General features: G+C 40.9%; 5 protein-coding genes across 9 annotated transcripts; 1 reads left to right on the forward strand and 4 right to left on the reverse strand.

The window, feature by feature from the left end:
* The first annotated feature begins 1,189 nt into the window (after positions 1-1,189).
* On the forward strand, positions 1,190-5,560 carry LOC140765348 (trehalose-phosphate phosphatase A-like). 3 transcript variants are annotated; one of them, XM_073104392.1, is made up of 12 exons: positions 1,190-1,428; positions 2,846-2,906; positions 2,995-3,478; positions 3,571-3,711; positions 3,832-3,903; positions 4,032-4,136; positions 4,217-4,273; positions 4,357-4,458; positions 4,573-4,650; positions 4,751-4,891; positions 4,995-5,079; positions 5,179-5,560. In XM_073104392.1, the coding sequence occupies exons 3-11, from the start codon at positions 3,179-3,181 to the stop codon at positions 5,076-5,078; spliced, it is 1,080 nt and encodes a 359-aa protein (XP_072960493.1). In that variant the 5' UTR covers positions 1,190-1,428; positions 2,846-2,906; positions 2,995-3,178; the 3' UTR covers position 5,079; positions 5,179-5,560. The 3 variants fall into 3 exon arrangements, with proteins under 3 accessions (XP_072960493.1, XP_072960491.1, XP_072960492.1); XM_073104390.1 differs by having other exon boundaries at positions 1,192-1,428; positions 4,987-5,079; XM_073104391.1 differs by having other exon boundaries at positions 1,192-1,428; positions 3,039-3,478; positions 4,987-5,079.
* A 443-nt stretch (positions 5,561-6,003) lies between these two features.
* Positions 6,004-8,914, reverse strand: LOC140766143 (beta-ureidopropionase). The gene is made up of 6 exons (XM_073105591.1): positions 8,663-8,914; positions 8,196-8,303; positions 7,747-7,935; positions 7,023-7,250; positions 6,661-6,885; positions 6,004-6,589 (listed from the first exon to the last, which is right to left on the reverse strand). Exons 1-6 carry the CDS (start codon positions 8,792-8,794, stop codon positions 6,224-6,226), a joined length of 1,248 nt encoding a protein of 415 aa, XP_072961692.1. The 5' UTR covers positions 8,795-8,914; the 3' UTR covers positions 6,004-6,223.
* Positions 8,915-9,890: 976 nt separating this feature from the next.
* On the reverse strand, positions 9,891-15,803 carry LOC140764333 (coatomer subunit beta-1). Of its 2 annotated transcripts, none has more exons than XM_073102852.1 (5): positions 15,644-15,803; positions 13,467-15,554; positions 11,831-12,340; positions 10,456-10,541; positions 9,891-10,314 (listed from the first exon to the last, which is right to left on the reverse strand). In XM_073102852.1, the coding sequence occupies exons 2-5, from the start codon at positions 15,516-15,518 to the stop codon at positions 10,110-10,112; spliced, it is 2,853 nt and encodes a 950-aa protein (XP_072958953.1). In that variant the 5' UTR covers positions 15,519-15,554; positions 15,644-15,803; the 3' UTR covers positions 9,891-10,109. The 2 variants fall into 2 exon arrangements, with proteins under 2 accessions (XP_072958953.1, XP_072958954.1); XM_073102853.1 differs by having other exon boundaries at positions 13,467-15,548; positions 15,644-15,790.
* A 1,276-nt stretch (positions 15,804-17,079) lies between these two features.
* LOC140765420 (expansin-B18-like) lies at positions 17,080-18,950 on the reverse strand. Its single transcript, XM_073104502.1, has 4 exons — positions 18,674-18,950; positions 18,433-18,545; positions 18,135-18,328; positions 17,080-17,614 (listed from the first exon to the last, which is right to left on the reverse strand). The coding sequence occupies exons 1-4, from the start codon at positions 18,870-18,872 to the stop codon at positions 17,290-17,292; spliced, it is 831 nt and encodes a 276-aa protein (XP_072960603.1). The 5' UTR covers positions 18,873-18,950; the 3' UTR covers positions 17,080-17,289.
* Positions 18,951-20,593: 1,643 nt separating this feature from the next.
* On the reverse strand, positions 20,594-23,646 carry LOC140765419 (transcription factor UNE10-like). Of its 2 annotated transcripts, none has more exons than XM_073104501.1 (5): positions 22,793-23,646; positions 22,563-22,679; positions 21,717-21,782; positions 21,229-21,600; positions 20,594-20,856 (listed from the first exon to the last, which is right to left on the reverse strand). In XM_073104501.1, exons 1-5 carry the CDS (start codon positions 23,429-23,431, stop codon positions 20,770-20,772), a joined length of 1,281 nt encoding a protein of 426 aa, XP_072960602.1. In that variant the 5' UTR covers positions 23,432-23,646; the 3' UTR covers positions 20,594-20,769. The 2 variants fall into 2 exon arrangements, with proteins under 2 accessions (XP_072960602.1, XP_072960601.1); XM_073104500.1 differs by having other exon boundaries at positions 20,594-20,859; positions 22,793-23,642.
* Positions 23,647-24,462: the final 816 nt, after the last annotated feature.

A 24,462-nucleotide genomic window follows, 5' to 3' on the forward strand; every position in this document is an offset into this window, starting at 1 on the left:
TCGCGGATCCGATGTGGATCCGCAGGCGCATACTGTCAACCAAAAGGCCAAAAGTAAAAGTACGATAGCTTTAACAATTCTAGTTATTACCATGCAGTGGAAAACGTGAAAATTTAAGTAAAAAGTACTATTACTTTCGTCGTGTAAGTACCATTTTTTATTCTTTATTCATTATTACCGCTTTACTTTATAGGTAAACAAAGCTGGTATTATGTCACTCAAATCATTTTGCAATGTTATTTATATATATATAAAACTTATGCACCAACCTTTTCAGATTCTTTGTCCAAATTTAGCCGAGTTGGTGAGCTATCTAGTCGTAAAATAATATTAACTAAAACTTTCTAGTAGTACCTAAAGTAAGTAGGTTACATTATATGTGTAATGCGACTAATAATACTGTTACCCATCTTTGGTTGAAACTGCAAACCTACTTAACAAATACTCACTGCCTTTTAAAAAAAAACTATTGTTTTTTTTTTAATCTTTATATTTATAACATATAACAAATAGATATATTAGTCATTTCAAAGCTTAATTATTTGCCCCCATAAAGTGTGATTGTATGAAAATAAACCAACCGCATCCGGCCAAAGCAAAGCCCCGTTACTTTGACCTCCACGGATATTTTCCCTCATCTTTTTTCCGACCAAGACCAGTCAATTGACAGCTTTAATTAGATATCATAGAACCAAACAAAAATCCCGGTCACTTCCCACCGGCGATTGCGGGCCAGCCCGGTGAAACTGACCACGAAAGCCTCCTCGCCTGCTCCACGTAGGTGCTGATGAAGCTACACGTGTCGGTGAGGAGAACGTTAACTGGATCATTTCATTATAGAAACGTTAACCGCACCGGTGCTAATTTTAACCACCGGCTGGCCCCTTACTGTCATCTCGGTTAAACGATTCCCTTGGTCCACGGTTAGCCACGTCGTGGATTGTAGATTAAGTCCCTGGATTAGTAATTAGGCACGGTGGGACCCCCATGATCCCGTATCCTAGTTATCCTTTTTATCTTTTGAATTGAAGCCGGGATGCAGCAGCAGCAGCTTTTCTACGCGCAGATACTTGGCGAGGAAGTTCCTGGAGTCCGACTTGGACAGAATCCACCCACTATTAATGAATTAATTAATTCCTTTTAATGCTCACGTCTCTTTGAACCCGAGCCCGAGCCAAACTCTATAAGTACGCGCCCCCGCCCTCTTCTCGTCTCTTCCTCTCCCTTCTTTTATGCGCTCTTAAATTTCCCTTTCTTTGCTCCTTCTCCACCGCGTTTCGCTAGGGTTTGTTACGAGAGAACGCGACCGCTTCTTCCCCTCCTCCAACTTCTTCTAGGGTTTCCTCGAGTCGGGCATTGCGGTGTTCGATCTCGATACCTTCGTGAGAACAACCGCCTCCTCCTCCTCCTCCTCCTCTCTTCGATCAGGTAAAAAAAAGTCATCTCATCTGCTGTATTCGAACGATGGGTTCTTCTTTTTTCTTTTTTGGTTTCATCTTGAATTACCTCGTGTGTTCTTGGAAAGGTTCTTGATTTCATAATGTTTCAGTGGCGACATCTCTCGGATTCGAAATCTCCCTGTGATCTTTTAGATGCCCAACGGATTGCTTAGAGTTCATATGCATCTGTGTTCGGTGATGTGACCGTCATGATAGTATATATTATTAGGAAAACGACGTTACTTCTTATTTGATATTTGACGATTTAATTATATACATTCTTTGTTAAATCTTCGTCTTGGCATGTTTAACGTGCGTTTGCAATCAAAAAGGACATGTCTGTTTGCTTTTAGCCCCTAAAGTCGAAGATTTTGTTATTAAATGTGATGCGGGGGCCATACGTTGCCCCACAGATTTTCCAACGTCTATGTGCCTTTTGGGTACTCTAGTATAGATGCCTTTTTTGTGGTTCCTTGACGAGCTTTAACTTTTACTACATCTTTTCTTGGTGGAAAGATGTGCCTCGAAGCATACATTAATAATGTTCAGTTTGTTACGTGCCCACATATCAAAGATAAAGAGTCTTCAATAGATTACTTCAACCGGGTTGATTTCTTTGTAGCTTTCTATCCTAATTTTGTCAATGTGATCTATCTTTTCGCCATTAACAATGTCTACCGTCGTAACGAGCAATTCCTTTTTCATTGCATACATAAGCTGTATAATCTCCTACATTGGCATGCCCTCTATATATATCTTTTAATCGTCGTGCATTGTATTTAGTCGAGCTCCTTTTTCTTTTTTTTTTCTTCCTCACAAAAATAAAGAAATGAAATAAACTGTAGACCGGTGTCTGTTTTGTTGTGAGTTCGCTAGAGACGCACCTTTTCCGAAATATTATCGTTTCTTTTCTTCCGGTTTTTTGAGGAAATTTGTGAAATATTATCGTATGACATACTAATAATATAAACAGAGAAAAGAAGTTACGGTGGTGCACTATTCACAAGCTCTAAAAGGATGAGTATTCCTTCCGCACCAATGCCCAAGCTTTTGGTGCATATCTTATCATGTTGGCAAGGATTCGTGCTTAGTCCTTTGTTTGGCTGTGCTGAAGAAGTTTGCCACTGTTAAAAGTAGGAACTGTTATATGATTGCTGGCTGATTAATTGTTCCAATTATGAAAAAAAAATCTACACAGTAATAGTTCGTTAAATTATCTGTTTATGCTTTTTTCTGTCAGAATAATGATTGGTGTCCGGCTTATGAAAAAAAGTTAAAATATCTTCTTGAGCTCACTGCACATGGAATTTAGTTATGTTAGTATGATCATATCACTTTACTTGATTACCTAGGTGAATAATAATAGCCGGTAAATGAAACTGTTTGTTCCTTCTTGCTCCATGCAGTGAACAATCCTGGAATGAGTTCCTGCCAGCCGTAATGCTTTTTGGTTCTGGCAACGAGAAGGTAATATAGATAGATAGATATGCGCTGACTGTATAATTCATCTGGTGATGTGGTTGTTTCTTATTTTAACCTTGGTTTTTTTTATTAGTTCTCGGGAATTCTCTGACTGATGGATTGCATGCACAAGTGCAGTGATAAGAAGACGTTAAAGAGGTGGTATTTCATTGACAAGAGTGTTGGTTAGATATATCACAGACAAGGATTCTTCAACTTTCTCCCGTCTGGTTGTCACATTTCATTTAGAGAAGAACTCCTGCATTCATTGGTATCTGATGGACTTGAAGACGAACCATGGTTCACCTGTTATTACTGATCCTGCGCCTGTAAGCAACTCAAGATTAGGCTTACCTTCAAATTTGATGCCTTATTCAACGCAATCTGCGGAATATTCTTCTAGTCTTTATTTAAATAGACCTAGAAGAAGACATGTTCCTAGTAAGCTCGATGATGTCCGCGCTAGTGGTTGGCTGGATGTGATGAAATCATCTTCACCTCCTCATAAGAATCCAAACAAGCATTCCATCCATGATGCAGCCTCTGATGAAGTTGATCACGTTTATCGTACCTGGATGGTAATTCTGCAATTTGTGATGTACTACATACTATGTGTAACCTGTTTAGTAGAAAGGTGCTTACTAGTATGCAACACCCCCCCTCTTTGTAGATGAAGTATCCATCAGCTTTAACTTCATTTGAGCAAATCACTGCCTATGCTAAAGGCAAGAAGATAGCTTTGTTTTTGGACTACGACGGAACGCTTTCGCCTATTGTGGATAACCCCGACGATGCTTTCATGTCGAATGCGGTATTCTACTTCCTCTTCTGGATCATTACAAACTTGTCGCAAAAAATATTCTGCAAAACTGCCACTCTAATTCTCTCGGTCATGCTCGTCCACTTTGTAACTAATAAACCTGTTCACCAGATGCGCGCCGCTGTCCAGAATGTTGCGAAGTACTTTCCTACTGCAATTATTAGTGGAAGATCCCGTGATAAGGTATAGATTAATTCAGCAATACCTTGTATGACAAGTTGTTCTAGTCCGCATACCTGTACTAGTTATGTGCTTGTTTGCCACTAAAATGCCCTTGTCGTCTGACCATTCTCTCCTTTCACCCTTGCCAGGTTTTCCAATTCGTAAAGCTAACTGAACTGTTCTATGCTGGTAGTCATGGAATGGACATTATGGGCCCAGTCAGAAAATCTTGCATTAGATCTACTAACAAGCAGGTGAAGAGGGGGTTAGCTTTCTGGCATGCTTCATTAATCTTTGTCCAACTAAATATTAAGATTTATGCTCCTTTTATCAGGGTAAGGAAGTGAATCTCTTCCAGCCTGCAAGCGAGTTTTTACCCATGATCGAGGAGGTTAGTTCTCCTCATTAATGCTTTACAACTGATAGCTGTTATTGGACTATTCCGAGCTCATTTACCTATTGATTGCATTGCAGGTTTTTAATTCCCTCGTGAAGAATACAAAAGGAATTGAAGGCGTCAATGTAGAAAACAATAAGTTTTGTGTCTCTGTACATTATCGTAACGTTGACGACAAGGTAAGAAGATTAAAACTCAGTAGTTGTATCGTGGGATGGATGACTATCTCTTTAAGGAGCTTAGGGTGGCCGAGTAATGATGACCCCTTTTGCTTTTTCTATCATTGCTTACAGGATTGGGCACTGGTTGCACAAACTGTGGATGATGTCCTGAAGGCCTACCCTCGTTTACGACTAACCCACGGGCGGAAGGTACAACAGAAAGCCATTGGTCTTTTTCTATGGTGCAATTAATCGTTCATTCCTTCTCTAATTGGTGTAGCTTTAATCTTGGTCGTTCAAAATGGTGCAGGTTTTTGAAGTCCGTCCTGTGATTGACTGGAACAAAGGCAAAGCTGTTGAGTTTTTACTTGAATCCCTCGGACTGAGCAACTGCCATGATGTGCTTCCAATTTATGTTGGAGATGATCGTACTGATGAAGATGCATTCAAGGTGAGTAGAGTTAGTTGCTCTCTCTCTATTGTATCTTTTCTTGGAATAGGATCTCTTGCAGGTGTGTTTTTATTCTTTCCAAATGATTCGATCAGTTTCTCAGAGAGGGGAACCGTGGGTATGGAATTCTAGTATCATCTATACCAAAAGAAACGGATGCTTTCTTCTCTTTGAGAGACCCATCTGAGGTGAGAATAATCTCGGTGTAAGGTTTTCGGTGGTAGAAAGAGGCATTATAATCATTCATAATTTCGACGATTTGAATGTGCTCTGCAATTTGTCTTCAGGTGATGAACTTCCTGAAATCCTTGGTGAGATGGAAGGAAGGGCACGTTGGTGCAAAGTGATGACTCTCATTTAACTAATCCATAAGCAACTACTGTGTATAGATCAGTAGTTAGACTACTGAAAAACAAACAGATTGTGGAGGAACAGGGCTGGGCTGGGCTGGGCTGGGCTGGGCTACTGCCATGCAGAGGCGAAGTTAATTTGAATCAAAAGTTTGATATTGAATTGGTTTTTTTTTTTCTTTTTTTTTTCTTTTCACAAGGCCATTTTATTCTCTTGGCCTTGTAGGGGCTCTTCTTTCTGCCCTTCAGTTCTCTTGTGATTGAATTAGTTGTCTCGTTGACATATTGCTTCTTTTTATGAAATATATTTTAGTTAAGTTGTTAAGAGTGGTTGCAACGTCACGATGATGGGTGGTTGCACTTGCAAGAGAGGGTCGATCGATAGTTTTTGACTATTTTTAGTCCGCCGACAGCAATTTTCAAATGTAGTTAGCTATTTATATAACAATTTAAAAATAGCTTAAAATTTTACTAGGGTTTGAGATAAAAAAAAATTCATATAAACCATTAACCCAGTTGAACCGAAAATTACCTTATAAATAGAAATCGTTATTAATAAGAATCACTTGACTTGACATTATGGCTTCTGTAACGCGCATCAGCTCGCTTGCAAAACTTAAGAAGACCAAGAATAAGGTGAAATAATATAGTTCCACCCTTATGGTAGAACTATTTATCCTATTTAACAAAGAAGCAAAAGCATCTTTTTTTTTCTTTTAACTTTTCAAACATGCCAACTTTTCCTCTCATAAAGCAATTCGATACTCTTCCACCCACAGAAACTTGAATACGATAAGGATAATCTGAATACATTCGGAAGGAACCAATGAACGCTAAAACAATTTCACAGCAGATACAGCGAAGCGATATAGAAGCTAATAGACATTTCTAACAGAGAATAACTTTCCATCCTTTACAGCACTGTCGACTTTTAGCATGAGGATTTCCATTTTTATGTACTTTGTATCCTGCGTGCATTCTATCAGTAGGTCCTCTTCTGCAATGAGGGATCAACGATGACTTGGGGTGTAAAATCTGGTTTTAAGTACTTTGAGAGTATCGCTTCGTATAATTCATAACGAGCGGTCATACGGAACCCCCATTTATCTTTTATCTGCCGACAAAGGTTGAGATCCATGTCCGCGACCAATAAACCATCCCTAGAGCGTGAGAGAGATGGAGTACAAGAAGCATCTGGAGATGAAAAATGGCTGGAGCCATAGAAATGTCCGAATTCTGAATGCTGGGGCTTCCCATCACCTGAAGTGAATGGATTTGGAAAGATCTCAGTACCAACTCGATTTATCGAACCGACGAAGTAGCTATTTGCAATGGCAGCATTTCTCGCCTGAAATGTAATGCTAGTTAGTAAAGAATGAAATAGCCAAAGAGTATAGAATAAAGTCAAAAGAGACCAACCTCAATAGGCCACATTGGTTCACTAAGTTCTCCAACAGTAGCAGAAGGGTTGAAGACAATCTCAGCTCCATTGAGACCAAATGCCAACCAATTTAGAGGATGGTGTCTTCCGTAACAGATGTTCACACCAATCTTCGCAAAAGCTGTCTCAAAAACTGGATGTCCTGTGTTTCCTTCCATATAGTATGTGCTCTCATTGAAATCACCAACTCTTGGAATGTGGTTCTGATTCAGATTCACCAAATTTAAAAATATGAAAATTATCAACATTTTTCATTGACAAATGAAAAATGTTATCTTTTTACCTTCCCATTACAAAGAAAGAATATATCTGAAGAAATCAGGAAACAACATATATTTACCTTTCTATGAATGCCAATTATGTTGCCATGGTTTCCAATTACAACAGCAGTATTCCAAATGATATCTCCATGATTGACATCTCTTTCAAGAATTGGACTGACGATAACCATGTTATATTTTTGTGCAAGATCCTGAAGATGTTGAGTAGACTCTCCATCAACTGGTTCTGCAAACTCGCACCATCTCTTCTCACGTGTACAGAAGGCGAAAGGCATCATCCAAGCCTCCTGCATTCGAAGATAAGAACTTGGGATACACGATTGCTTTGTCAAGTAGAGAGCTTGTAGTTCAGAAAATATTAGGATGAAACAAAACAAAAAGGAAGAGCAAACTAACTTTAGAGAATAACAGAAATATATTCCTTTTCGGGAGCGATTCATCCTTCCCAAACACAGCATATAACTCTCCGTTCTATTGTACAAACTAAATTTCATGGAATGTAGAACAGTTTTACCAACAATTCTATAATAACGTATAACATAAACTAATCATAAGAGTATTTCTGATATTAAAAGAAGTGTTGCTTTGATGAGCCAAGAATAGAGTAGAAAATCATCTAAAAGAACTGTTTCATTCACTGAAGCAGGAAAATATAGGATTGAAAAATTCTATGATGCATTTAGAATTACTAATCCAGAATCTTCATGCTGTAATATGATGACTTTACACATTCAGCATTCACCAAGGAGATGAAATACAAAAAAATCTTTATGCAGTACTTACTTGCAAACATAATATATTGACTCCAGAAGCACCAGCTGCATGGATCATGGATTTCACTTTCTCCATGATAGCAATCTTTTGGTCAGCAAAATGGGCAGAAGTCGGAAGGGCTATAGAATTCTGAATGAGGCCAACACGGACAATTCGAGGTTGTCGCAGTAACTCATTGTCAGCACGGAAACAGAAACTCTGTAAAAATTTGAAAACAACTTACATAATCGATGAAGTTGAGAACTGTTACTTTTTACATGTTCATAATACAACATATATTACATTGATTCCAAATTCACAATGAATTTCATAACTAAGTTTCAAGAATTAAACTAGGCAAACGTAGATAGGCATAATATTCAGCTTTAAATTTATTTCCTTCTTGAGTTCAACCTCTTTTGCTCTCTCTCTCTCTCTCTCTCTCTCAACATGTATGCAATGACAGAAGAGCACTACACCTGCAGATCAAAATTGTGTTCTTCTGAGAGCAAAGCCGCAGCTTCTGGCATGGCGATGCGCTCTAGAGGACGCCCACAATTCAACCCCAACAACAACCGGGTCGCTTCCTGTCGATGGAACAAGATGCTATAAAAAACTATTTGTGATACAAAGAAAAATACAGTAATCTCTACATTTTAGGGCCCGGTTCTTATTGTTATTTTGATTGATTGGATTTTTTTAGACCAAGTAGTGGCATTAATTCATTAATACAATATTACTTTGATTGATTGGAGTGATCGAGACTCTCTCTTTCAAAATTATATCAAGATCAAATCCAATTACAACATAGTGCCCTCTAAGAGTGACAGAAACTTAGATTCGGGTATCAAAAGATGCAATTTTGGGATCAAATCAGATACCATCACTATAGGATCATACAAGAAGCCCTAATATTACTTAGTGGAAGAACGATTTGGGTCGGAACCTGGAAGAGTTCGGGTTTGAGATTGGCCTCGAGGAGGCGGTGGAGGGATTCGAAGCCATGGATGGACCCTTCCACTTTGGCCTCTCTTCTTCCGTGCTCCTCTTCGTGTTTGCTGGTACCGTGGCTTTCCATGGCGAGAGGAAAGGAAGAGAATAGCAGCAAGCAAGCAAACAAGCAAGAGACAGAGGAACGAGATGGGATCTCGTGGAAATGTAATAGTCGTTTTAAAGAGCTTGGTTTTCGGATATAGGACACGTCGGGCGTTGATGAATGGGCAGATTACAGGCTTCCTGTTTTGGGGAGAATAGCGAATTGCCTGCTTCTGCTTGGGGTCAACGGTGGACGAAGTGTTCGGTGAGGAGCTAATATTGAATGTAAAAATACCGACCACTCTAGTAGAGTTGCTAGGTATCTTGCTCATGATCAAAGTGGTCATGAATTTAACTCTAATCCCAAATAATATTATGGAGAAATTATTTGGTGGTTGGTGGTTTGATAACTTGGCTCGATTTGGTTGATGCCTCGAGTTTGAAAGAATAGCTTGGCAACGCAACGGTTTAAAACAGATCTCGGCGGCGTTTGATTCGAAACAGTCCCTTTGTATCTAGGGAGGGCTGACCCTTTGTCCAACTCATATCTAATCTTCGAGCTCATGAACGATAAAAAAGAATATTGAATGTAAAAATAATTTAATAGTGTGATAATTGAGAATACAACTCAGGTGGTGGGAAAATTTTTAGGAAAAAGACAAGATATTTGTCGTGCTCCATTCAAAAACTTCACTTTTCTCTCACTTTTGGTTGATAGAGGAAATTGGCATGTCTAATTATCTATTATTTTATTTCCTGATGATATGTCAGATATACTAAGGGTGGCATACTTCATTGCGTTGCATTCTAAATGCCAGATTATGTTAAAAAGGTTTAAAGCTTCAGCTGACATCTTACTGGAGTTGTTCTTTCCCACGATAAGATAGCAACAACCTACAAATGCAAGAATCTGATGAAATACAAACATGGTTTCTTAGTCTTGTTAAATCCTGAAATACTATATTGGCCAACCGTGATGAAAAATAAGGCAAATGTTACAATATCCTGATGATTCTGTAGCGGGATTAGCATACTTAAGAACAAACGGCCATTGCATGACATACCAAAGAACAAACGGCAATCTAAAACCCAGAAGCTGTAGAGACAACGTTATCAAATTAATTTTTGAGGAAAGGCCCTTCTAGAATAAACGAGTTCCTGAACGCATTGTATACCAAATAGAATGAGAAACAAACAGTGTCGCTCTTGGTACAATTAGTACTACTAGTCCCATAACAATGTGATAAAAATTGGCCAAAACAAAATAACTTCAAAAAGAAATTGAAAAAAGAAGATACAAACATAAGTTCAAAATGTTGTATAGAAAGGTAATATTTATTGGCAGAAAGATTTCAGCTTTAACTTCCTCCTTTCTGTTTAAGAGTGATCTTGTCTCCTAAGCTGAGCGCGATTCCTTGTGTCTTGCTCCTAATCCTGATGTATCCGCTGAGCTTCCCATCTGCCTGCTTCTCAATACTAACATTCACCAAAGCATCTTCCCCAAACACACTCTTTGCATAAAGATTAGCTGCAAGAAACCCACATTCCCCATCGAGTGCGGACCTAAAATCGATAATATTGGAGAGTAAGGAACATAAATTAGCAGAGCAGAAAATTGTGCCAAGAGAACCCCAAAGAGTTGTTCAATGTGAACAGGTATATGCACATGAGATATGATAGTACAACATTGACTTGAAAACTTACGGTGGAGTGAGACACTTCATATTTGTAGATTTGATGATGTGGTCTAAAAATTCTTTCTCATCCTGAATCACAGTGTTCACAGCCACCTGAAATGCATGAAAAAGATCTTTCATGTATGAACTATTTACAAGGTGCATGATCAAACAGAAGAAACATACTTCATGAACAAACAAAGAACTATCGAGCAAAAGAGATGTAGCAATAGAAGAAAGTACAAAATTAACACAAGCAGTGGGAATTGCCTCAGGAAATAGTGGTATCAGTCTCTCCCAAAAAACTAACCATCTCCCTCACATAGTATAGAAACGAGCTACAAAATGACTCATATGATATTGTCTACTAATAACAGCAAAACTGTTCTCTCACATCAGCTTTGCAATGAAGTAATAGCACATGTGTGAACAAGAAGTTAAAGCTTTCAAGTCACGGGATGAAATGGAGAGCATGGAAACAAAAGGATCAATTTATATATAGGATCAAAGAGAATACTGGAGATACTTCAGAATTTATGTGCATTTGTTTTAACATAGGCCGAAGAATCATGCATCTTGGATTGGAACATACTCATCATAAAAGTATCCATCATAATTTCCACCATAGGCATGATCCTTCAGTTTCTCTTATAACAATATGCATGTTCTATTGTTGGTCAAAGATATGATGAAACCATATGCCCTTATTTTGGGAGTTATATAAATCCTTACTCATCTACATAATAGGCACATGTGCCATTCTTAAATGAGATCACATGATGATTAGGATGTCCAAACTCGCAATAGCAGTGAGAATCTCAGAATCCAACAGGAATTTGGATTCTACAATGTAGAGATATTCTAATTCTTCATGCTGTGCAAATCTAGATGGAAATCTAGTTACAATAAAGTTGCATCCAGTGTTATTGAGTGATGGAAGTTACAAAAATATTGCTTCATTTTAAATTAAAAACAGAAATATCAAGAGTGCACTGATGAAAGGTATCAAATGACAACCATCAGATGGAATATCAGGGTAAAGAACATATAACTGCACAAGGAGGGCTACAGTTCAAGCAGCCACTTAACCACAACTTTCCTAGGTTTTGCACCATATTCAAGTAACTCCCTTCAGTTTTGCACCTCTAAGAGTTACAGACTTACAGGTGGTCAACAAATTTCCAGTATTCCAAATGAAAACATACATTAAAAAAAGGACAAGAGAATAATGATGCCAAACAACTTCAGCACTTACTGTAGAAAGACTGATGATTTTTTCAAATCAATACCAACCCAGATAACAATTTCTTGTCTAATGACATTTATAATGCCTCATATATATTATCCAGTTATTGTAAGCGCTTTAATGAATATTTTCTACTTAATGTCTTAGGAGGCCATACCTTATTTTCCCACTCGAATTCTGCCCACATGTTTCTAAATGTAACATCAGCACATGTAGCAGGAGAAATGTAGTCCATAATGTCGATGTGAATGTCGTTGAGGACAACAACAGTTCTCTCAAGCACATTTGAAGTCTCATATACAATGTTGCCAAAAATTACTCCAGTCTCTGTTGAAGAGACCTTAATATTGGCCCTAATCTGCTTACTCGATTCCGGTGCTAATGTGTAGTTCTGCGGTCGGTCAACAAGTTTCAGGTCTCCCATAGTTGCCAATTCCAAGCACAAGTTCTGAAGTGTTTCCTTTGTCCGATTAATGACAGTAACATCGAGGACTATGTCATAGTGATGAACTGTAACATATGCTTCAGCATAAACAGGATCGCTAAATCCTGTAAGTTGAAGAATGCGATTCAATTTATTTGCATCATCTGTATCCTTTGTGAACTCTCCAGTTGCACGTTTTAAATCATCTTGGACTTCATCCTCCAACTCAAGCTGGCTCATACCCTGAAAACAAGAAAGTACAAGAAACATTTTACAAGAATTTGATTCAAAAAACAATGTTCTAAGAAATAATATAAAGAATACAGGATTGTGGGAAGAGTAAAAGGCAACTTATGAAATATATGTTTATTTTATTCTTTAAAGAAGAGAATTTCAAAGATGAGAGAACCTTAGCACTTGTTTAATGAAACAAAGCATAACAATGAGGAACAATGACCGCAAAATTCTCACCAATGGTTTATTTTTGTTGTGTGTGTGTGCTGTGTGCGCAACCATCAAACCATTCTTTCAATCTAAAAACCTTAAAACTATTATCTTGCCACTTTGCATCCAACAGGCTATCTGCCAAACACATTATGCAAGGGACTGGAGGGACAAATTAGAAATTCAACTTGGTCCTATAGAACTCGTGATTGTCTGCTGTTGACCAAAATACCAAGAATTTTTCTTGAAGAAACTAGTTCCTTTCTAAATATCTCAGAGATAATATTAGATTATGATATTATATTATTGTATAGGTTTTCCAAGGTTGTACCTAATTTTCCCTTTCAACCCTTTTAGTCATCTGTCCCCTTCAAACAAAAAGCTATATTCGTGAATTTTCTTCATTATCTACTGATCCATATTGTAATTGCTTCCTTGCACAAAGTAAAGATGTCATAAAATGTAGATTGACAGAAAGACACATATGTCTCACATGGTGAATGGAAAAGGGAATGACAGGCAAACAGTATCTGAAACTTTTGCTACACTAAACTGTGAGAAATGATTTGCTAAGTTGCTCTTGACACTCATACTCGAGGGTTTCTTGTACACATGCCTAGAAACATTTACAAGTCTATCCTGGGTATGCATGCATGTAGCTATCATAGCTCTTCTATGCACGCACTACAACCTTTTAAAACATAAAGAAAAGAACACTCTTTCTATAATATTAGAGCATATGCAAGAATCTACAGTAGAGAACGCTCCTCAACTTCTTACTGATTATGGATCTAAAATGTTGTGTGATCATTAATTTCTTTAAGCTAATACTCATGGATATGATGCATGTGCAACAGTACTAAATGAAACAATACATGTATATTCCTAGAGTTCCCTAGATTCTTAAGCAATGATTTTTCCTTACCTTCCTACTCTTCAAATGGTAGAAGTCAATAAGATCATCTGGCTGTGCATGAGAAATCTGGGCCTTTGCTTTGATCTCCTCCGTCTCCCTGAATAGCTTCTCTGCAAGCATCTTTGCAAAACTCTGCCGGCACGACTGCAGCCATATCTTTCTAACTTCATCACCAGTATTGCAGAGCAACTTTATGCAGAGGGAAATCCTGTCGTAAGAATCATTATCAATAGGGTGGGGAAGATATGAAGACTGCCCTAACTGCAGAATGGAGACCATGATTAACAAGGCCTCAGTGCATGCTTTGTTTGCTTCAAATTTTGAGGGCTGAACCTCCTCTAGCCTCAGTACAAGCTTAGTCAAAGTGCAAGCCACGACGGCACCCAAGAAGAAGTCACCAGACAGAATTAAAGACCTCAAATTTGCAGTCACAGCCAAGGATCCTGGCACAACTGTAGGAGCGGCAATAGCAGTCTCAGAAGCAGCACTCTGAGTAGCGTATGTACCATCTGCCAGAATCACCGGCCTCCTTGAAGAAACAGTGACAGAGGAGTTCACTGGCGCAGATGGCTTTGAGGCATCTGCCGAATCCCCGTCCTCTGAGGTAGTGTAGAAGGGGAGATCTCCAAGGCACTGTTTAATGGTAGCAATGGCACTCTCCACTTCAGACAGAGAGAGTGAGTACTCCCCAAGGATCCAAAGGGCACAGGAACAAACCCGGGAAGCCCGGATCTGGTAAAATGTATCTATCAACCGCTGGATCATGGAGACCCTAAGCTTTGGGTTTGTCTCGATGATCTCCCTCACAAAGAGGACCACGTCGATGGCGGACGCTACATTGCTGTCTCCGAGGAAATCCATCAAAAGATGAACAACAGACGCAGCAACCTCAGGGAACTTAATGGCGCACGAGTGGATCGCCTGAACAAGCATCTGGCGGTACTCGCCGTTCTTCTCAAGCTCACCGCTCTGCGTCTTAACAACCTCCTTCTTGAGGACGAGCACAACCTCGTCGATATTCCTAGGTGTAATGAGCTCGAGCACAATGTCGAGCACCTTTCGTCGGATATCAAGATTGGGGCTCGAGAGAGCACGGAGAACATCCATCACGACCTCGACCATGACCTCGCGGTGGGAGGATCGGAGCTCATTGAGGCGGTCGAGGACAATAAGCTTAACATTGTTGTCACTCTGCGACGCGAGGAGCTGGCAGTAGGTGTTGGCGGCGGCACGAATGGCAGTGGGGGCGGAAGAGAGCGAAACGAGTGTGCTGGCGCATTCATAGACAACAGCAGTATTGGGGGATCCAAGAAGTGATATTATAATTTTAATGTACTTCCCCTTATCAGCACGGTTGGATCTGCAGACCTTGCGAATAAGATCCAGGGCAGCCATTTGGAGTAGATCGCCCCAATCGGGTACACGGTCGGCATTGGTGAGGAGGTGAGCAACGGCACGTTCCTGGGCACAGTTACAAAGCATCAAGAAGGCATTGCGGCGGGCGGAGGGATCTTGCTCCGAAGCAAGCGCTTTTTCCACCAGATCAGGCGCGTCTGGGAGGAGCTGCTCGCCCTGCGGGAGGCGATAAATGGCGGAGACGGCTAAGAGGGCATGACGGCGGATGAAGGGGTGGCGGTGCTCGAGATTCGCGAGGACCGACGGCACGAGCGGCTCGATAATCTCCGGCTCGGAGAGGCGGCAAAGGAAGCGGAGGGTGACGCCGCGGATGTACTCGTTCGGGTGCTGTAGACTGTTGCGAAGATTCTGGCAGATCAGGATCATCTCCGGCAGGACGCGGCCGCGGGAATCGGTCTTGTCGATGATCTCGAGGTAGAGGAGAAGGAGCTTCTGGATCGTGTGGTCCTCCGACGGGAGAACGTAGCGGACGATGGTGATGAAGATCTGAGGTAGGGTTTCGCCGTTGAGGAGGAGCATGATGGCCTTCTTGAGAGCGTCGATCTTGGATTCCACGTCGTTGCCCTCGAGGGCTTCCTTGATCTCGTTCGCCATGGCAGGGCTGCCCTTGTCGAAGTGGATCACGAGGGTGCACGACTTCTCCATGGCGGATCGAGAAGCGAAAACCCTAGAGATCTGGATCTAACGCATGGGAAATGGAGGATATCAAACCGTAGATCTAGATAGAAGGAGGAGAACATATGGATAATTAAGTTGGGTGAAGAACAAACCTTGCGTCAATCCGGCGCGTCGCCGAGAGGAGAGCGAGATCTGGAAGAAGGGAGATGGAAGGGTCCAGGACTAAGAAGAGAGATCTCGGAATTGAAATCGCCCTCCGTTTCAGTCTTTTGAGCTCATTCCTAAGGGAAGGGGATCGACTCCACTTTATGCACGCAGGAATTTAGTACGTCTACGCATAGCCGGGGGAGCTGCCGAGTAACATCCGGAGCATATTCCTGCGCTCTGAGATGCAGACGATCTGCTGCCTTCTAATTCTTCTCAAGGTAACTAAGCACGTGCGGCGGTTGGGACGAGAGATTACGGAGAGAATAAATCGAGCAATAAAACATGGAAAAATTTACGATTTATGATTACGGTAGAGGAATGGATGGTATTATTTAAATTATTTATTGAAATTTCTATCCATATAATTTGACAAAGTAACGGCTAATATTATTTAATTTATTTATGGTTCTTCTCTACAGTATTTATGTGTAATTTAAAGATAATATAACAATTGATTATAGTGATCGATGCAGTGAATAGATTTTATGGTAGGAGAGTAGTGTAGTAAGTTGTGTCTCCATCTCATAAGTCATATGATGATGTCACGTCAACACTGTTGCAAAGTATTTTTGATGTAAGGCCTCAGTCTAATCTCTTTAAACTAAATATAAGTGTTTTAAAAACTACAAATGGAATAAATGGCATTGGCACCTAATGTAATCAAATTGATTTAAGCTCCACAATAGGGAGGCCTATCAGGCCTGTTGATTTGGGCCAACATAAAAGGAATTGTTCAAAAACTAGGCCTGGGCCTTTCGTCTCTTTCTGTACGATATTTTCACTAAAAAAATTCTTTAGTTTTTAAAATAAAAAGTAGTTTTTTTGCGTACTTTTATATAAATTATATACACTTTATTCTAAATTACTATTATTAAAATTTTAGAATTTCTTTTGTACAAATAGTCCATCTAATCTCTTCCTCCATAATTTAGGAAACAACTTAACAAAAGCTCTTCTTTTCTTATAAGAAAAAAAAGTAAAATGCTTGTAAAAAATAAGTTTACTAGGTTTTAAATAGATGATAAATTTTTATTTTTCTTATATTAATTTATCGAGAGTTGCGAAATGTAATTTTGATCATCTGAGAGGAACAAAACTTATCCTTTGTTCTCTTTGCAAATTAGATAAGGAATAATTACAATAGACTTTGAACTATTATATATATATTTACTCTACCAATAGTATTAATATAAAAAAAAAACTCAAATAATTATTTTACGTTAATTTTTTTTCCTCTTTATTGTTTCTAAATTAAGAGTAAAATGTTTACTAGGTGTAGCAGATATCCTTTAAGATAATTATATATCTGAACATAATCACCTATAATGATCTCGGGGACATGTTTACTAGCTTAAACAATAAAACAAATGTTTCACAAAGCTTATTACCAAATTAACGGGCTGCGCATGGGAGAATACACACTGCCTCCTCCTCTTTGCACATCTTATTCCTTAATTCAAACGTAATATTACACCACACTTGGTATATATATGTATATATATCAAGGGTCATTCACATAATATAACCACACGCTTGATATGCATACGTATAGTAACACACAATATCAATTAATACGTCAACGTAGGAGGACTTAATAATTCACGGCAGACTGATACGTGCCGCCGGGCTGCCACCCCGCCGGTATCACATTGCTCGCCTCAAGGATTTTTCCGCTCAAGCCAGAGGTCAGCCGGAGAGAGAACGGAGCTTGCAGCGCCGAGCCGGAGTTCAGCATCCAGATCGCGCCCCACGAATGTTGCATCGGAGTCCACGCGCTGGAGCCCCCTTGCTTAAGGTCGACGGCGGCGAGGTCGCCGTCTCCTCCCTCGTACTTGACGAGGACGGCGAAGTAATTAGGGTTTGATCCAGCGTCCACACGGAAGGTTAGGTATACACCAGGGTAGCTGCACTGCACACTACAGTGCATGCCAAAGATAGTCATTAATTAGGTTTTGATGTTTCGTTTAAATAAAAAAGATTAAAAGCCATGGGTCAAAGTCAAAACTAATTTAAAAAAAAACATTATCTTGACAAGTGATTCAGTACTTAGTACTTACCTCCACGACTGAAATTGTATGATATTTTATAAATTAATTGAAAAGAAATAGAAACTAAAATGCCAAATAGAGCTTAAATTGTCTTATATAAGTGCATGCATGTCACCAAAAAGTGACATAGTTTGCATACACGCACGCTGCCTGCATGCAGTACTATAAAGTGAGTGTTGTGTAACGTTAACTAACTGCATATCTAGCTTACTTCCAAATCGAGGAAACTAAGAGTTCGTGCTCTGGCTAGCTTCCAAACTAGCTAGCTACGATTCCAAAGCATACAGTATTACTTCCTACGTAAGATATATATAGCGATCCACAAGCAGTAACTGAGACTGTTCTTTTTGTGATAGCTAGCTAATTAAGTTGAATCAATATTGCTCACCGAGTGTACTGTATTTGGAGTATTCCGGCGTTGCGAAGCTGGTCGGCTTGACCGGGATTCGCCATTCCCCCGAACGCCGTCCCACTTAGGTCGAAGTGAACTGGCTGAGCAAGACACGCGCCGCCGGGGCACTCGTCGGTTATGACGACGGTCACCGGGTTACCGGAACATGCAGAATTTTCAGTGCACTTCACCTGACGATCATATACGTATATATATCTTTAAGCAAATTAAGCTCATAGTGTTATTAACTTACAACTGCTCTGAAAAAACTTAAGCTAGACGATGGCTTCGTCACCTGATAACAAGCACCACATCCCTTGCCAGATTTGAAAAGAGAAGGGTTTCCAGCTGCAATCATGGATGAGAAAGGAGGCAGGTTCACTGCACCTTGATATCCACACGCACCACCTACATGTATTAAAAGTGATAATTTAGCAACCTAGATTGCTCATGAGTTATATACCGCACGTAGTTGATATATATGTATCACACAAAAAAAAAAGGAGAGAGAGAACTTTAAAACATATATTACGTACCATCGCTTCCGGCGCCGGTAGGGCTCCCGTACCACGTGGCTCCGGCCGAGGACCAGCCGGAGGAGGAAGCAGCTAAGGAGTTGTTCAAGAGCTTTGGATTGAAACAAGTGCAGGGGGTAAGGCTTGAGATAAGTGATAGTAAAGCTATGAAGGAGAGGATGGAAGAAGAGAAGGGCGCTTGATGAGGAGAAGGGGCCATTGCTGCAATCTAATATTCACTTGGTAAAGGAGATAGCAGATCGACGAGAGAAGAGTAGTACTGGGTGAGTTTGCAAAAGAGAATTCTGATGCTCTATTTATAGAGATGGAGTGACGAAATATAGATGGACGTTATCTATAAAGTTGTAACTCTTATTTGCATGCACATGGCTAAGAGGCTATACACAAAGCTCGCTTTAGTAGTAACGTATGAAAATAGGATGTACGACCATGAGCAAATTCATGCATATATCATTACTCACTCGTTCAAGCTAATGCTTAAGTTTGACTTTATATTATATATATACCTTGGGAAATTAATTATTGCATATGCTTACTTTAAGTTACATAACATTCCTCTCGACCCTAAACGTATAATAGCATATTCTAATTAGCTTAGTGGTGGACGAAGACCGTTATTCCTGTTAGGGCGGGGCCCGCGAGGCGCGAATCTTGAGGCAGCCGTCAGGTGGACTTCCCCAATCTCAGCGCGCGATCGAGGCTTCCCGCCAACCGAGCCGTTGATGGTGGCTCCCGGCCGTCCGAATCCCCCACAAGGGCCCCACATTAGTCTACGTCGGATGGCGATTTGGATGGCTGGGATTCGATCGACGATGACGTGGGCAGCAGCAGGTGCCGTAATCTTGGGCAGGTTTAGGGATTCCTTCTCCCTTAGCCGCAGTTACTTGGCACGACGACCTGGGAACTAATATGAAGTTCTTACTCTTCTCGATCAAGTTAAACGTGCAAAGTCTCAATCAGATTGTGATCATATTATTTATCTTTTGTTTATTTTAGCTACTTGGCGTTGAATGCAATGGATACAATGTATATATGTAGTTACTTACGTGTCTGTGTAGTTGATATTGATGTCTAACTATGCTGAGAGACTACAATGACCCAAACCTCTAAAGCTGGGCTTTTGAAGATGGGAAAGCCCAATCCAAACCCAATATCCAGAATTTTATAGCTCAGCAGTTGACATATATAACAGGAGAGTTAATATTTGATGAATTTTTCATCAGTTAATATATGTATATTATTTGAGCTCACCAAAAGAAGAAAAAAGAAAAGAAAAGGATTGATAAAGTTATCTAATATTTATATCGGAGAAGACTAATCTTTAACCTATGAGCGGATGATATGTATAGGAAAGAAAAATATCTTTGATGCACACATGCTAACCAGTAAAGAGTACTGAGAGTAAGATATTTTTCTTACTCCTGTAGTGGCTTTGTGATCAAATTGGCAATTGGACACGCAGCATCATCATATGTGAAGATATATGTGATGATGGAAAGCCATTAGGGGAGTATGACATCTATAATTGTGGAGATTTAGATGGAAACGTGGGCTATGACACTCTCATGCATAGTTGTGGTTGTTGCCTTTTGAGACTGAGCATGAGTATGACTCAAAACATATTCCTCCCACCACTTCTTGCATGCCATAACATGCCAAATGGCAGTGTTTTATTTTCATTTTTTTTTATTTGTATTATATTCACATCACATCTTCTTTGCCTTTAGTTAAGGCAAAGCTTATCTTTTGCCTATTTTGCGAATAGACCCATAAAAATCTCAAACATATTTTGCCAAAAACTCTATGCTTAGCTACATTTATGCCCGGAGGACACAGCAAAGATTAAAAAACAAGGACCTGCTTTATGGAATTTAAAATAGGTAGCAGCAATATTCCTCTTGGTTTTTGATTAGCATCAGCTATCAAGAATCATAAGCCAGAAAAATATATAAAAATCCAAGGATTATGCAAATCTTGGTGCTAATATGTATACATTTACAGGACAAATGATTAATTATGCAAAGAGAAGGGAAAAAAAATGGAGATCGTTAAGCTCGTAAACACCATCAAATAGCAACGATGATATATGACAGTAGCTACTGCTTTAGGTTTCCCGCTTGTGTCTGCTGATATAGCTGCTGATATAAAGCTGCCATCCTGCTGTATGCATCCATGCCTACTGGCTGCTGCAGGTGATCAGAGTTTTGTCAAGAAGACAGACTATCAATAACATTTACATTATAAATACAAGTGTCTCAGTGTACATTAATGCGAGGTCCCAGATTTGTGCAGTCTTACCCTAATTTTTTGAAGAGGTTGTTTGGTTCTTTACTGTCACTCAAACTCTCTCCTCTAGCACATATACATATTGACAAATTATATTGTCTCTATATAGATAGTGTTCGGATAGTTAAAAGAGGTTCATGTTGCATAAGTATTCACGAATTCAAATTGCACTAGTATAGATTTAAGTGGGATATTATTAACTTCCTATCTTATTGTCTCACTGTATGATGCACAACACACATTATATAAATATAAAACATAATGAATACCTGAGCGGCTTGACAAGCGACGAACGCCGAGAAGGGATCTGGCACGACGGCTCTCCCAGCTTGCTGCTGCATCCTCTCGGCAGAGCCATCCCAAGAGGTGGTTGCGAGAGGGAGGAAGGCAGAGGGGTGGAGAAGGTGTGGCGGCACGCCAGTAGGCCCGGCCCGACCTAGTGAATTTGGGTCCATTAAGCCCATTCCCATCCCCATTTGGGCCATCTGGGCCATGTGGGCCATGTTGGCCATCATGGACATCTGGAGCTGTGGCATGGCCATGGGCATCATCATACTGCTCATCCGGTTCATCATCTGCACTTGAGCTTGTAGCTGCTTCAGGTACTCAATCACCTCATCCAGCATTGATGCCTTGTCAGTCTTTTTACATGAGGAATGTATGAATTAAAATGAGATGGATTAGAATATATATATATATATATATAACATGATGCATGCTTGCTAAATATTGCATCCCATCACTTAGGTTGATTTACCTTGCTTGAGTTTGGGACCAGCTTCTGTAAGGTCTTTATCCTCTGGTTGATCCTATCCCTTCTTTTCTGTATGCATGACAATAATTAGTTATTGGTAGCCAATAAGGTAATGTTTGGTATTTGACCTCTTAACAGATAGAGGATTGCTTATATCTATCCCCGACCAAATTATATAAGATAATGTATAAGACCACTATAACCTGCCAACCTAATGATCTATATGTAGTCATTTTCTTATTAATAAACCAACTTGGACAAAGAATGGTAGGTTTTGCATATACTTGGCAAAGCCATAACCACATGGAGAAGAAGTAGAAAAGTCAATCCTACCTCAGTTGGTTAAAAAGATCAACAGCTAATTCGTCATAATTCTCTACTGCCAAAAGAGATGGTCCATAATCCCGTACTCATTTTAGGAAGAGATCGCCTAATTGCTTGCAGACTTGCAGTCTGGATATTGGAAAAAATAGGGAAAAAGTAATAATAAATAAAATTAACCGATGGCCGACTCCCAAGTATCAGAGTGCAGCAAGTTCCTGCACCCGATGGCGCAGATGATCAGCTGCATGCATGTTACGTGGGGCCATGTGTGTTTCCAACTCGGGTTCACGTTCCAGTCTGCGTGATAGGGACTAACCGCTCCGCTGGCTTCGGCTACTAGATAGCTAGGATAACCGGATAAATGGCGGCGGGCGATTTCACTTCCGCAGTGGGGGTGCAGCAGCTCACGTGTTGCCCAGATACGGCACAAGTGAATGAAGAGGAGGAGAATAACTTTGAAGGTTAAAAAGAAAAAATTTAAGAACATTGGTTCGGTTGGTATCATTAATTAAAAAGTTTCCTTACTCGTTCCGATTGATTGTGGATAGCGGCAGCTCTGCTTCTCTTGGTGGAGATGGAAGACCTCCCCGCCTTCTCCTCCTCCTCCTCCTCTTCTTCCTCCTCCTCGCACGCGCCATCTCTCTGTACGTACCATCCCATTAAATAACAAGAGTTAATTAAATATATTTATTATATAAAGAAGAACAAAGACTACAGGAGAGAGAGAGAGAGAGAGAGGAGAGTGAGTAGTGTGCCTGGGGTCGCCGGCCGTGGCGGATGGGCTCGTGGCCAACACCGAAGCTAGTGTTCTCCGTCTCAGGCGAGCCGTCACCATCCTCGTCGTACCCGGGAGACAAGGAGACCGAGTTGTTGGTGGTGGTGGTGAAGCCCACTTCCTCGCCGCACGTGTCGAACGTGACCAGCGTGCTCTCTCCCATCCCGGGCACCGCACTCCCCTGGCTCGTGCACGCCCGCTTCTCCTCCCTTCCCCTCTTCCTCCCAGACGCCGCCGCTTCGGCAACCCCGGAAGGAACGAGGGCGTCCACGTGGGGTGGGTGGGCTCCGCCCATCACCCACACCTGGGCGACGGCGGCGTGGAGCTGGGACCGCGTGGCCTGGTGCACGACGGCCTCCAGGGTGCCCCCGGGGGCGGCGCTGCCCTTGCCTTGGGCCCACGCAGCGGGGTACTTGGGGATGGGTTTGCCCACGCGCGGTGACGCCCCCATGCCGTGCAACGAGAGGTGCCCGTTCTCCCACGTCAGCTCAGCCACCTCGTCGTACTCCGGCATGGGCGCGGCGGCGGAGGGTTGTGGTTGGTGGATTGAAGGGAGGTCGGGAGGTGGTGGGTGTGGTGCGTCGTCTATGTCGTCCCAGCTCGGTACACACTGACTCATCTCTATCTCTATCTCGATCTCTATCTCTTTGTCTGTCTTCTTCTTTTTCTCCTGGTTACTAACGTACAACCAACTACAGGAGCAGCAGTACCGTTTGGCTAACACAGGAAAAGGATGATTGGCTAATTAGTAGTACCTAACTACTTGTGGCAAGACCAAGGGCATGCAGCGGCATGTGTCGAGGTATCACATTTCCTATCCTTTTGTCGGCAATGGAGGACGGAAAGGGAAGGGAGCAGTGACGATATGAAAGAGGGGGGGGGGGGGGCGGGGTCACCCAGTATAATTGATAGGAGAAGGGGGGAGGAAAGAGTCGGATCCAGTTGTGTGGTGTAGGAAATTGATCCGGCGATATAAGGAAATATATAATAGGTTGCTAGTAAGAAAGAGATAATACTAAGCAGGTGTTGACGTTACGGTAGTGGTATGATGCCATGCCTCGAGACTTGGGTGCTGGATCCGAGAGAGAGAGAGAACGAGAGAGAGAGAACGAGAAAGAGAGAGAGAGAGGTGCGTCTTTTGAGTTAGGAGAAGGGAACACGTACCGCGGCTCAGCTCCACATGTCAACTCCACAACTTTGTGGATTTTTCTCTTTCTTTTTTTTTTAAATTTTTTTAAAATTTTTTTTAAATTTTTTTTATATCAGCGGCAGATCGATTGCAGGAAAATTAATCGGCGACGTCACCGTCCTCTCGCAGACTTCGGTTGGCAACGGTTGGGAAGGGCTTCTAGAACAGTATCGTCGGCCAATCAAGGATACACCGTTTTAATGCATGGATAAGACCGCGCATCAACCCACACCGCCGACAATTACTATAAATAAGCATCCGACGGTTCTCACAATTTAGTAAATCTGTTCGGTGATCCCGGCACCACCAACTAGGCCTGTCAGCGGCTTAAAGCTCGGCTCCGTTTTTAGACTGGGAAAATAAATAAATAATAATCGAGCTCGTTCAAGCTCGAAGCTCAAAATACTATATATTTATATATATATACTCCTCTAAAACTGAGAATTTTTGGTTTCTCGTCC

Source organism: Typha angustifolia, chromosome 8, assembly GCF_048772165.1.
Source record: "Typha angustifolia cultivar Huaian chromosome 8, ASM4877216v1, whole genome shotgun sequence".
Lineage (NCBI taxonomy): Eukaryota > Viridiplantae > Streptophyta > Magnoliopsida > Poales > Typhaceae > Typha > Typha angustifolia.